Here is a 15,364-nt window from a genome sequence, read left to right as displayed (position 1 = left end):
AAACAAATTAATGCGTTCATGACCTAAAGACTAGATTATTGTAATGCATTACTGGGAGGATGTCCAGCAAGTTCAGCAAATAAACTTCAATTTGTTCAAAATGCAGCTGCCAGAGTGCTGACTAGAACCAAGAAATATGATCACATTAGCCCCATTCCATCGTTGTTACATTGGCTACCTGTTAAATTTCGTATTAACTTTAAAATTCTGTCAACTAAATACAAAGCTTTGAATGGTCTAGTTCTACAGTACTTTAAGTTGCAGTATGTAAAATCTTTATGTAATATTCACCTTTTTTTGCCACTGTGAGAACGGCTTGTAACACAACTTAAAAAATGAGCCCTTCCAGGACTTCCTAGGTTGCCTATTAAAGCCTGTAGATCATTTTTCATGCAAAGGGAGAGGGTCGGTTTTGCGGGGAAAATCCAAAGTATGTGATGTTTATGCATGCTCCCGAGAGCCTTGCCTCAGTAATAGCTTCTCTTCTGCTATTCAACAGCGACAGCCACAACAATGACTCCAACACAAACTACGAGTAAGCCAAAAAAATAAATAAAAAATAAGTTATCTACTGAATCCCATCTGGATAAGCAGGAATGTGATTGTGGTCGAGTGAAAACTAGAGTGAACAACAGTGGGGCATTTGATTCCTGGAGGGTCCTTTGTTCGGTTTTGGGGATCAAAACCAACCCTAATTGGCGTTCTTCTTATTGGACTGCAAAGCATGTGAAATATAGTGCCATACAGATTGATCTGTTTAATTTCAGCTAACTTGATCTTGCTTGCAAGCTACCTTGCTTCATAACTTTCAAATAATTTCAACAATCTTCTCTTTATACAAAAAGTCAGGTATACAGGATCAATTTAAGCAAATACGCTGGTTTCTTGATTGTAGTACAACATATGACATACAAAACATACAATAGTGCAACATAACAGTAAACTGTCTGGTATGTTCAATAGTATGTTAGCTGATAAATAGTTATGGTTTAGTCTCAAAGTTTGTAGTAAAACAATCATAACTATGCAATTTTAATTATGCTACCTTATCTGTCAGCATGAAAGTGTCCCATAGGCATTATATGGCAAGGCTCTTGCCCATGAAAAAAAATGTTTCCTACTATGACAAGACAATGAATTTTGAAACAACTTGCCCTAGCAACCATTTAGAGCAACCTAGCAAGAAATTTACTTTTTTTACCCATTTACTTCCATTCAAACTGGCTAAGAGTGCTATCTTTGGATCAGAATGTCCTAGAGAAATGACAGTTGGCTTGTTTTACATGGGTGAGCAATCAGACTTCAGGCATCATCATTGAAACTACTTAGCCATGTCCTAGCAAAACGTTTGAGCAACCTAGCAACCAGCCCTATTGACTTCCATTAAAATGGCTGAGAGCGATATCTTTGGATCAGAATGCCCTAGAGAAATTACAGTTGGCTTGTTATAATAGGGTGAGCAATCAGATTTCAGGAATCATCATTTAAACTACTTAGCCATGCCCTAGCAACAATTTAGAGCAACCTAGCAAGCAAAACCCATTGACTTCCATTCAAAATGTTTAGATGGGGATCTCAGGATCAGAATGTAGTAAAGACTTCTGGTTTTGTTCACTGTACACAGGGTAGCAAGAAGCCTTTTGAGTATCACCTTGGTAAATGCCAAGCAACCAGACTGGTTTACTCTAGCAACCAAGTAACAAATCACATATCTCTGCACCAGAACATCATAGCGACATCCGGTTTCATTCATTAGACTCAGGGTAGCAAGGAGCTTTTTGAGTATCACCTTGGTAACTGCATAGCAACCATATGGTGTTACCTTAGCAACCAAGCAATGAATAACATATCTCTTCACCATATCTCTTCTGGTTTCGTTCATTGGACTCAGGGAGGCAAGGGGAGTTTTAAGTATCACCATGGTAACTGCCAAGCAAACAGATGGGGTTACCTTAGCAACCATGTAACAAATCACATATCTCTGCCCCAGAACATCGTAGACACTTCTGGTTTCTTTAATTCGCGGAGTTTGAGTTTGAGTTGAGATGGAGTTACCCTAGCAACCAAGTTACAAATCACATATCTCTGCACCAGAACATCGAAGAGATTTCCAGTTCTGTTTATTTGTCTCAGGGTTACAAGGAGCCTTTCCATTATCACCTTGGTAACTGCCTAGCAACCAGAACAGAAGAGAGCTGAAACATTATGGGAAGGTAGCCCCCCAGAGTACTACAGCATATAAAATTTTGGGCCCGATCGGCCTCAAGGTGGCGCTATAGTTATCATTTTACGTTTTGGCCCATTACTTTTAAACCGTTTGTCACACACTCAAGTGTCTTATATTGTTGGATTCCTTGGATTAAGATGAATAAAACTTATTTAATTTCCATCATGAAAATGTTCACACTAATTTGCATAATTAGAAAAACCTACTTTTTAACTCCTCCTAGGCTGTATATCCAATTCTCACAAAAATGTGTGTGTCTACTATGAACCCTCCTGACAAAAAGATATCAAATTAATTTGGATTCATCAAAGCGTTGCGAAGAAATAAGACAACAAATTGGTGAGCTGTTGTCCATTTTGTATGTATTGACCAATATATACAAATATATTAAACATGATACACATGTACAACCGCAAAAAAATATGCCTATAGGTGGCGCTAAAACAAAAAATAATTCTCATAACTCCGCAACTGTATTATCAATGAAGTTGAAAATTGGTATGCTTCTTGTAGGGGCCAAATGCTAACATATTCTCAATGTGACTCAGACAAATAAACATGGCCACCAGCAGCCAATCAATTTTCAACAAAATGTCTGTATAAATGGTGTGTAAATTATTGTATATTATCCAAACTTACCTGCTATTGTGAACTACATTTAGGACTCCCTAGGTCAATAATTATCAAAGAAATTTTGAACTTTAGTTATTTATTTAGTTGTTTAGGGGTTGCATTTATCATGTGGGTTTGGCCAAGTGTATCCAAAAGCCAATAATTCCTAAAATAAATATTCCAATTTCTAAAACCTTTTTAGAGACTGGGTGTTGTGGCTTTATATCAGTTAAAAATTGAAGAAGAAAAAAAAAGACCACCATAGCAATTATCCTGTTTCAGGATCATTGAACACAAGGCATCAATCATATTTAACACCAGTTTGCAAATTCAGCAACTTACAAAATACATATACACATACAAAAACATACCTTATGGCATACTTTGAAAGTTCTTAAAAGGCTTGAACCCTGACAATTGCTACTTGCAGCTATATTTCTAAATATTCTTGGCAGAAAACTTTGAGGGTTTAAAGCTTGATACTCTCAAAGTCATGCTATCTCTGTAAAACACTCTTATGATTTGCATGAACTCTTTTAGCAATGATTTTATCAAGCAGTTTATTGCTTTCATCTTTTGAAAACGCCTTATAAATACCAAAATAAAGCAATATAAAACACCTTCCTTTTTCAGTTTATTACGAATGAAAGTAGTAGTCTTATAATGAGACTCACAATGACAAACCAATAAGGTCTTCAATATGTAATAAAACATTAAGATATACAACATACATAAATGCATACATAAATACTGTATGCATGCACTTACATAAACATACATGAATACATCCCATAAATGCATGCATGTATATTGCTCTATTTACAGGAACTTTCATGTTTCACAGATGCAGCTTTTGTGACTGAACAGATCCTTTCAAATGAACCAATAATTTTTTTTAAATAAATGTATTTTTTGCACAACTCCAAAATCAGGAGTTATTCAAAATCTAGGTGAATCTCAAGTAGAGATATAAGGAACATGGTTTGAGCTTCCAGCATATTTTCATAATCAAATGTTTCAAATCAAACAGTTCTGTTTGCGTAGCCTTCTGATATGATATATTCCATCATGTTAATTATAATCACAAAATTCTGGCTCGTTAATTATTCCAAGAATATCAAAATCCACAAAAGGAGATGGATCCTTTTCATACTTGGCTCCTAAACTAAAGAATTGTCTCTTTAACACTGTTCGGGATGCAGACACACTCACTCAATTTAAGTCTAAAGACTTTTAGACTAAAAACTCACCTATTTAGCTAGGCATACACCTAATTTATCCTTCAACTCACAATTAGGCTGCTTTATTTAGGTCTGCTGGAACCAGAAACATCCATCATGATTTATAAATCTGCATAGTATTGAATGGCATCTACGCTAATATAAATTTTTTTTGTTCCCAAGTCTCAGCCTTGGGATTCATATTCAGAGGTTACCAGAGCCAGCCAGATCCAACTCCGTTCCTGCTTGGTGTCGGACTCCACTGCTACGTGACCCTGAAAGATGACAACAAACTACAGCTGGTGCCAACCAGACATAACTTCAGTCTTTTGACTTTAGAGGATAATCTGAAGCCAACTCCAACTGAAAGACATGGGATACTTCATATGCCACTGCCTGAACCTTGGATTTTCGATGGACTCCAACGAACCTCGCTGAGATGACCTGCAGGTTGAACTGCGATGCACCATATTAATCTCTGCCTGCATCATCTTTGAAATGGAAAACATAGACTGCCATTAAATTACCAACAAAAGACTTCATCCGCCAACTAACTCCTGCAGTTATCCAGGATGGACTTCGATGACATTAGTCATTAATATTAAAGTTATAAACAATGGACCTTAACGTTACTTAATTTACAAATATAAAACCATGACTTGCACTGCACATAAATAACTAATATTGGCATTATATTCATGTTGTTTAGCCAGAGCGGAACTGGCCACCACAGTGAGCCTGGTTTCTCCCAAGGTTATTTTTCTCCATTAACCAACATCTCATGGAGATTTGTGTTCCTTACCACAGTCGCATTCACCTTGCTCAAAGGGGTTCTAAGTACAATTTTTATTTAATTATTTCATTTCTATACACAATTTACAATCATATTTATTCAAACTACACAATGATCACTAAGACTTTATAGATATTACAGATTCATTTTTTTGTAAATGTATGATTTCCTGTAAAGCTGCTTTGAAACGATGTGTGTTGTGAAAAGTGCTATACAAATAAAAATTACTTTGTTTGACTTAGCGTACACAAACAGGCAATGCCTCCATCAAAACGGTGAATGACTTTTTTAATTGTAAAGTGTGACTTCCAATCCTACATCAACCACATTGAGCGTTCTCAAATTTCTCCAATTTGTTTTCCTAAGAGAGGTCTGTCTCCTCCTGCTTATACTGTCTCTGCCTGAACTCCCTGAATCTACTGTGAACACATTTGAAAAAGACAAAATGACAATACCCACATAAGTGAGCTGATCCTTCTCCATACTGAATGTTGAGTTTTTGAATTTGTTGGGCTGCTAACTGCCAGCTGAAGCTGAACCCATTGCTACAGCAAATCTCTTAAAATAGATTACAAACAGTAAAAGTTTAATGAAAATTAAGTGCTGGCATAAATGTCTAGTTACCCATGCAGTGATCTTGAAGAGGCCAATAAGTGTGACAGTCACTTTCACACTAGTAATTAATGTATCTATGGCCTCTCTAGAGACATTCCCATTCATAACTACTCTATCGCTAATATCATTGCCATTAACGTGCAACTCTTCATCCCCCATCTGCACATGTTGCATCATTAAGATTATTATCAGTCATACCAGGAACTCTGCTCTGCACGAAAGTTGATTCAACCAAGCATTTCTGGTACAGAGTCAGACTGCTTGATGATGCTATGCACACATAACTGTTGTCCACATAATGAAACATTTGAGTATGTAAACATGCTGGAACCTCAAACCATGTTCCTTATATATGTACTAGAGATTGATTTTGAATAACTCCTGAATATGGAGTTGTGCAAAAATACATTTCTTTTTTTTAAATGTACAGGTTCATTTGAAAGGATCTGTTCAGTAACAAAACCTGCATCTTTAAACCCTGAAAGTTCCTGTAAATAGAACTATATATATATATACACATGCATGCATTTACAGGATGTATTCATGTATGGTTATGTAAGTGCATGCATACAGTATTTAAGTACATTATGTATGCATTTATGTATGTTGGTATATTGTTATATCTTAATGTTTTTACTACATATTGAAGACCTTATTGGTTTGTCATAGTGAGTCTCATTTTAAGACCACTACTCTCTTTCATAATAAACTGAAAAAGGAAGGTGTTTTATATTGCTTTACTTTGGCATTCATAAGTCTTTTTCAAAAGATGAAAGCAATAAACTGCTTGATAAAATCATGGCTAAAAGAGTCCATACAAATCATAAGAGTGTTTTACAGAGATAGCATGACTTTAAGAGTATCAAGCTTTAAACCCTCATAAAAAGTATTCAGCATGAACATTTATGAAAAAATCAGTGTTTAGACTACAAAGAAAAAAAATGTACCATTATTTCTATCTCAGTGCATTTTCAGAGAGTGTGCATATTGTTGATACCATTAATGACACCATATACTGTATCTGAATATTTTCCTCAAACAAGAGAAGATACACTTTACATTTACATAAATTATATCACTCATTTCCAAGTAGTTTGGTGTAATTAACCTCCTGAAAGGCAGTTTCACAAAGTTTTAAATCTTTTAAAGTACTTTTTTTGTGAGACATGGGTGATTTCACTGAAAAGTGTCGGTCTCAAAACCATCATGAAACAGCAACACTGGCTCAGCCATTGCCGTTAGTTTGTGACGGATGGGGGTAGTTTTTGGGAACTAGATTGAAACAGACAGCATTTTTGCAGTTCCATCACAGATATTACACACTTCACCTATGAGCCAAATTTAAATATCTTATCAACAAAAAATAACATTTTTAATTTTGAATGGGTAAGAAAGAACATTAGGGTCCACAATTTTAAGGAAGTGGCAGCAGAGACCATTTTATTCTGTACTGTTTGATGTTTAAATGAATCAAAGGCAAGGCAAGCAGCCATAAACTCCAAAAACAGCACAGTAAATGATGTCTCATGGAGATGCAGACTACCTCCAGTGACAAAGAAAGACAAGCAGGGCAGCTCTACTACACACCAACAAGACCACACTCATCCATCTCCCTGCTACCTACACACTCCCAAAGCTAATATGTGTAGTGTGTGCGTATTTTCTCCCATTTATCCAGCCACCAAACACTCTTAAAAGAAGTTCAAAGCACTGCTATGCCATGCAGTTATTATGTATTATAACCAAAGTTCCCTCAAACTGTTTTTGTAGATGGATTTTATACTGTAACAATTAACACAGATTTGTTTTAGTTTTTTGTTTTTGGTTTTTATTATTATTATTATTATTTCCTGTACAGATATTATTTTGGCCATTAAAAAAGTGTGCAGCCATGCACATCCAGGGACTAGTTTGAATATTTTTTTGAAGGTGTATAATGCACAAATAGTTTATTGTAACTGACTGAGCACTGTGTGTGTGTCTTCATGAAAATGTCTTTTAACCTAATAAGGCATATTTTGTAGTTATTAGCATTGTTAAACTTCACAGACTGTAGGACATCATAAATACGACTGCAAGGCTCTAAAGCACAGCCAAGCAACTAGTGATGGGTCGTTCATGAACGATTTGTTAATTGTGAACAAACTTTTTATGTCACTCAGAAGAACGAGAAGTCTCAGAGTGTAATTTGTTAATTTTGTGTTGGCCACGCATGTGCTTTTTGCAATCTCCTTTCGTTTGTTACGTGAAAACCTAATATGCGCTGTACAGGAAGCAGAAATGATTAGTTCAACTTTCATATCTTTTGGTACGAGTCGTTCGTTCTTTTGTCACATGACAGCCATATACAGGGTTGGGAGGGTTACTTTTGAAATGTATTCCACTACAGATTACAGAATACATGCTCTAAAATGTAATTTGTAAAGTATTCCATTAGATTACTCAAGGTCAATAACGTATTCTAAATACTTTGGATTTCTTCTTCAGCACTGGTAGATTTTTTAACTAGTTTTAACTATAAAAACTCTGCCAGTACAGTACGACAAAATACACATGTTAATAATACATGCTCTGAAAAACCAAAATATCTTATGCAGTGTTGTTTCTAAAAAAAGATAAATCAAATTGACCTTGTTTTAAGGATTTTTAGAAGTTTTTACAGGAAAACGATGCAAAAATTATTATCAAAAATACGATTTTTGCCATAATAGCAAAGGTCTTACTATTAAAAAAGGAATTATGATCCAACGTGATTTGTCTTGATAAAAAAAAGATGATGTCATGGCTAGAAATGGCATTTTAGCTTAGCGTAAAGCTGACAATTACACGGTTTATTTCTATTTCTTCTGCTCCAAACTTACTTAAAACTTACTTCTCTGTCAGCTCATATGAATGTAACACATCATAAGAAATTGTTTCACCGCTGTTCAAATGCACTTTGGATTGCATAATTTATACGTATTTTTCGTGTACTAAATAATAAATGAAACAAATGACAATACAATGCAAAGCAATCTCTTCAGTAAATCAAAATACTTTTTGAATGTAACTATATTATAATTACCAATTATTTAAATTGTAACTGTAGTGGAATATAGTTACTTATATTTTGTATTTTAAAATGGGTTTGCTAATGAAAATGTAACATTTTAATTGAATTCTGCTCAAATTAATGAAATTACTTGAATAAAAAAGCCCCAACAGTAGTACATTAAATAAAGAGATGTGCATGTGCCCATCACTATGTAAACATGAAACATTTATGAAATAGAATGTGATAAAATGTTCTGTGTTTCCCTGGAAACAGTGGGTGTCTAAAAGTGTGAGTGTTGTTTGTTTCAGGCAAGGCCTCCAGCAGTAATTTGATGAGCTTTAATGGGGAGTGATGAGATTTTTAGTCAGAGTCAACTTCTTCAGTGTGGTTTAATAAACACAATTATGATTGGCACCAATTGCAAGGTAGTCTTTAACTCTCAGAGCAAAGCAGCTACCAAATAATTTTCATAATGTATATTTGACCTGATATGTACTGCAATAAATGACAATATAGTGTAACAACAAAGAACTGGAATGTTTACCTTCATAATAAATTTTAAAGCCATGTGCACTCACGGCGAAATCACTGGTGAGTCTAAGGGAGAATACAGACCCAGTGCTTGTGACGGGAGGTGGTATTTGGAAACCTGTTAACCTAAAGAGAGCAAAGAGAAAACAAAGATGAAATTAGAAAAGAAAGATGCAATAAACAAAATTGCAAACATATCACCTTCACATGTTTGCACATACCGCATGTTTAAAAGGTCTCAGCACAGTTTGTAATTGTCACTCATATTTCTATATTCTTGAACACACAACACTGAAGTTCCTTAAATCCACTTTAAAGCTGAAATGGGCAATTTTTTTAATGTTTAAATACCTTTTCCCCGACTTAATGTGTAGACAACTACAAGCCATTTACAGGTTCATTTCCCAGAACAATGTAAACAATTTTGCTCTGTGGAACTAACAAAGCATTTCTCTGTTTATGAGCATTGTCCACTGCACCATACAACTCGAAACTGCTCGCTTTTTTTGGAGTTTTACACTGTGGATAGTACATGGTACCTGATACATTTTTTAGTACCACCTCGGTCGAGGTTCCAAGCGAGCCGAGCCGATACTAAATGTGACGTCAAAATCCTGCAGATCACTGATTGGTCAGGGAGAATAGTCACTACCAGCGTCACTGGATTTCCGATACGTGACATCAACCCGCTAGTTTTAAAGTTAGTAACAGTCCTAGCAGTATCATTTGTTCACGCGACTTTCGAATTGTAAAAAAATAAATGGCTGTGCGCAAAACCACGCCATGGTCAATAAACGAGTTGCAGACGGTCCACTCGTTAACGATGAGTGAAACGATAAAGTCTCTCAGGAAGTGTCTCAGCTGTTGGCCACACACGGCTACCACTGGATCTACCAACAGTGTAGGGAAAAGTTTTGTAGTCACATTTGTAAGTGACTACAAAACCATCAAGGAAAAGTGGAAGTAGTTTGACCAAAAGGACACTATCTAAACCGGCGAGCAATGGGAGGGAGAGTGCCCTTGACGCAGCCACAATGAAGGATGGTATGTTTTCTTACCTTAACTCTATACTCTGCTTGAAAGCTTCACTTTATTTAGTTGACCAGCTACTGGAAGCTTAAACAACCAGGCCAATTTAACTGTTACAATTGTGTAAAAAAAATCCCCATGCAACAACTGCTTTATGCAGCGCAATGAGCTAGTAGCTAACAGTTAGCGGTTGTGTTATTGTTTTGGTCAGTTTTTGTCATGTTTAAGATGATGTCATGGCAGTAGAGGTGGCGCAACTATGGCGATCAGCCTATAATCCCACCCACGTTGATGCGGCACTAAACTGCAGTGGAAATGCAAGCTCAGAAAAGTAAAGCGAGTAGAGTTGAGGCAAGTCAAGCCGTAATGTGCAGTGGAAAAGTGCCATTAGCTTAACCAATGGCAAGTTTATGTGGGACTTTCTGTCTACCAAATCAATGCTATTTATAGCTATTTTACATATAGTTTATATATATTTTTTATCAAGAAAATTCACGTTGGTTCATAATTAATTTTTTTCTAGTAAGACTTTTGATATTAGAGCAAAAATCATATTCTTCGTACAATTGTACATCGTTTCAGCTAACGACCCTGCATCAGTGTGGAGTGGCCTGAAACAACTTACTAATCACAGGACTCCTACCCCCAACCCTGTGGTGGACCAACGACTGGCTGATGACCTGAATGTGTGCTACTGCAGATTTGCAAGGTGCAATTTCACACCCCACATGCACTCGGACCTTCACTTCACACAAACATTAACACCTCCTGCAACCCCCCTCCTGCATTCAAGATCTGTGGAGACGATGTGTGCAGTGTCTTTCGGAATCAAAGGTCAAGGAAGGCTTCAGGCCCAGATGGCGTCTCACCAGCGTGCCTTAGTTCCTGTGCAAACCAACTGGACCCCATCTTCACACAAATCTTCAATAGATCACTGGAGCAGTGTGAAGTCCCATGCTGCTTCAAACGCTAAATTATTATCCCTGTCCCTAAGAAACCAAAAATCACAGGACTTAATGACTACAGACCTGTCGCCCTGATATCTGTGGTCATAAAGTCATTTGAGAGACTGGTGTTGGGCCACCTGAAGGACATCACTGGACCCTTTCTAGATCCCCTTCAATTTGATTATCGATCAAACAGGTCTGTGGATGACGCAGTCAACATGGTATTGCATCATGTCCAGCAACATCTGGACAGACCGGGGACATACGCAAGGATCCTTTTTTTGGATTTCAGCTCGGCTTTCAACACAATCATCCCAGCTATTCTCCAGACTAAGTTAAACCAACTCCCTGTTCCCATGTCTATCTGTCAGTTACCAGCTTTCTGACGGACAGGCAGCAGCTTGTGAGGCAGGGACAATTCACTTTCACCACCTGTACCATCAGCACTGGTGCCCCCCAGGCATGTGTGCTCTCCCCACTACACTTCTCCCTCTACACCAATGACTGCACCACCAAGGATTCATCTGTCAAGCTCCTGAAGTTTGCAGATGACACCACAGTCATCTGCCTCATCCGAGATGACGATGAGTCTGCATATAGAAAGGAGGTTGAACGGCTAGCTGTCTGGTGCAGACAAAACAACCTGGAGCTGAACACGCTCAAAACGGTGGAGATGATTGCGGACTTTAGGAAGAACACCCCAACATTGTCCCCCCTCACCATTCTAAACAGCACTGTGGCAGCAGTGGAGTCTCACAGGACATGAAGTGGGAGACACACATTGACTCCATTGTGAAAAAGGCCCAGCAGAGGTTGTACTTCCTTTGCCAGCTGAGGAAGTTCAACCTGCCACAGGCGCTGCTGATACAGTTCTACAAAGCAGTCATTGAGTCTGTCCTCTGCACTTCAATAACTGTCTGGTTTGGTGCAGCTACGAAATCAGACATCAGAAGACTACAGAGGATAGTTCGGACTGCTGAGAGGATTATTGGTTGCCCCTTGCAACCCCTTCAAGAACTATACACTTCCAGAGTGAGGAAAAAGGCTGGTAAAATCACTCTGGACCCCACTCACCCAGCCCACTACCTTTTTGAACTGTTGCCTTCTGGCCGATGCTTCAGAGCACCAGAACCGTCAGACACAGGAACAGTATTTTCCCTCAGGCTATCCATCTCATGAACAGTTAAATTGCCCCATTGAGCAATAATTATGTGAAATACACAGTTAAGTATATTTATATTAGCCAACATATCAACTTCTGCCATTACATACGTTGCACTGTACATACTATACTGTATTTTTGTTCTTTATATAATGGATTTGTAATAGATTTGCACTACGTGTGTGTATGTGGGTATGTATGAAGGTGAGTATATGTACATATATGTATAATTATTTATTTTCATTTTTATTTTTTTGTTTTTAATTATCTATGTCTTGCTGCAGTTTTGAATTGTTTTTGTATTGTTGTACACTGGAAGCTCCTGTCACAAAGACAAATTCCTTGTGTGTAAGCATACTTGGCAATAAAGCTGATTCTGATTCTTGATCATTTTTGTATTGTTTTCTTGTAAAAATATCTAAATATCCTTAAAACATGATCAGTTTGATTTATAGAAACAACACTGCATAAGATATTTAGGTTTTTCAGAGAATGTATTTTTTTAGTCAAAACAAGTGAAAAAAATCTACCAGTGCTGAAGAAGTAATCCAAAATATTTAGAATAAATATATATTAATATATATTAAATAATATTAAAATAAATATTTAGTACTGACCTTGAGTAATCTAATGAAATATATTACAAATTACATTTTACAGCATGTCAAAAGTAACCCTCCCAACCCTGTAGACAGGGGAAGTGTTCAGAAAAGCTTTTTGAAAACCATCATATATGCAATTCCATCTGCGACCACCAGTAAAACGGGATAGTTCACCCATTTTTTTTTTATTCTCTCATCATTTACTCACATTCATGCCATCTCAGATGTGTTTGACTTTCTTTCTTCTACAGAACACGAACATTTTTAGAAGGATTTATCAGCTCTGTAGGTCCTTTCAATGCAAGTGAATGATGGACAGCTCCAAAAATCACATAAAGACAGCATTAAAGTAATCCATAAGACTCCAGTGGTTTAATATATGTATACTGAAGCATTTAAGTCACTTTGGAAGAAACAGATACATTTTTCTTTCTTGTTTTTGGCTATAAATCTCCACCTTTACTTTCACTTTCAGATTGTGAAAGTGGAGATTTGTAGTAAAAATAGTAAAAAAAAACGTATACATTAATCTGTTTCTCACCCACATATTCACTGGAGTCATGTGGATTATTTTTCTGCTGCCTTTATGTGATTTTTGGAGCTTGAAAGGACTGGTCACATTCATGTGCTGTGTATGGACCTAAAGAGCTGAAAAATTCTTCAATAATCTTTGTTTGTGTTCTACAGAAGATAGAAAGTCATACACATCTGGGATGAGATAATTTTGATAATTTAAATAATGAGAGAGGCAAGCTATAGGCAATATGAATATACTTAAATTATGACATCATTATGACATGTTTATACAATAAAAAAAGCATAGAAACTAATTGAATGCGGAAATGTTTGGTTGAACATGAACTGGCCCTCTCTGAATGATCATATTATTGTAAATTATTTCTTGACATGTGAGCACTGTGCTTTCTCAAGCAAAGGAAAAGGCCATGCAGCATTTAAGCTCCAGAATAATCCCTGATGCTCACGCATGCACAAAAAGACGACATTTCGTCAAACAGCTCCTTGGGGGCAGGCAGACAGCACCGACTTCATCCGCTTTCCAAGGGACATTACACAAGCCACCTGCAAGCGACAGAATGTATATTCACAGACATTGATGAAATACGCATTCTTGCAGAAATGCATAGGATATTTTGTGAGCAGAGCTGCTGGTTATCTCATTTTAAAAACATGTCAGAATATTTTATTTCTTATTTTATTCATTTATTTCATCTGTGAAACACAAAAGATGATGTTAGGCAGTATGTAAACATCCACTTTCATTGCATCTTTTTTCCACAGATTTGTTTTGAAACAACGCAAGGGTGAGTAAATGATGGCAGTATTTTCATTAGTTGGGTGAACTATCCCTTTAAATGCAAGTCATAAGGACAAACTCCTTGTGTTTATGTTAATGAACTCACACAGTGACTGAAATATTTATTAATGCTCATGCATAATATCCTTAGGACACTGCACAGATTAAACAAAATATATATATTATTAACTTTTAACTTGTCAATAAACTTCAAAGGCCATTAGAGAATTGATTAAAAGACCTATGTTCTTAAACTTTAAGTAAATCTAGACATGACCCAATTGCTTCTTGACTAAGAATAATAAAATTTTTCCTTCAAATGTTTAGACAGCGCATAAGGGAAGGAAATAATGCTGCAGACAACTATTGATGCTAATGATTAAATGTAAAAGGTTTACATAATCAAAACTACCTTTGAAAAAAAAAATAAATGTTTAATCTGAAACACAAAATACTGTGCATCTCTGCCAAACTGCTTCATGGGAAGTGAGGCATTAAACACTAACAGCTTACTATTGACTGAATTGCTGTGCATATTACTAGATACCCTATCATTAGCCTTGCGGGGCAAAGGAAATCATATGGATATGAGAGACTTGCAGACCCAGAATCTCCCAGAATGAAGTGTAGGTTGGGTCCATGTCTGTTGCAGCTTAGCCTTCAGAAATTAGTGTCCTGTACCTGTACCACTGTTACACTGTGCCTACCAACAGTGGTCCGAGGAGGGACAAGCCACAGACCAGCGGCATGTGGACATCGATTTGACACATGCCACCTACCTAAACATCATTGCAGGCCAGGTACACCCCTTCATGGGATAATGTGCCCTGCAACACTGCACACATTTTTCAGAATGGTTTGAGGAACATGATGAAGAGCTCAAGGTGTTGCCAAATTCCTCAGATCTCAATCTGAATGAGCATCTGTGGGATGTGCTGGACCAACAAGTCCAATCCATGATTGCTCCACCTCGCAACTTACAGGTCTTGAGGGATCTTCTGCTAATGTCTTGGTGCCAGATACAACAAGACACCTATATATACATATATATATATATATATATATATATATATATATATATATATATAAAACAGTTAGTTCCGGTCCTCAAATCTGATTGGACAAGAGCCGTTCCATGAGCTCTGATGGTCTGACAGCATCAGCACTCGGACGCTTCACTGTGTGTGTATCACTCTGCTTGTGTTCGTGCTGTTCTAAACTGAAGTGTAAGAGTAGAGCATATCTGTTAGGAGTTACTGTCTTTAATTTTGAAATTA

The 15,364-nt window shown here is 36.8% G+C and overlaps 1 protein-coding gene across 1 annotated transcript in view; it reads right to left on the bottom strand.

The window, feature by feature from the left end:
• Positions 1 to 15,364, bottom strand: part of LOC127619812 (CUB and sushi domain-containing protein 3-like) — a 639,489-nt gene that overhangs the window by 474,734 nt on the left and 149,391 nt on the right. Inside the window, exon 3 of the mRNA XM_052092811.1 lies at positions 9,046 to 9,158. Within this exon, the coding sequence (XP_051948771.1) occupies positions 9,046 to 9,158 (113 nt within the window). The remainder of the gene's footprint in view (positions 1 to 9,045; positions 9,159 to 15,364) is intronic.

The sequence above is a fragment of the Xyrauchen texanus genome, chromosome 26 (assembly GCF_025860055.1).
Source record: "Xyrauchen texanus isolate HMW12.3.18 chromosome 26, RBS_HiC_50CHRs, whole genome shotgun sequence".
NCBI lineage: Eukaryota > Metazoa > Chordata > Actinopteri > Cypriniformes > Catostomidae > Xyrauchen > Xyrauchen texanus.
Note: the sequence above shows the minus strand (reverse complement) of the source record. Positions and strands in the feature narration are given on the sequence as shown.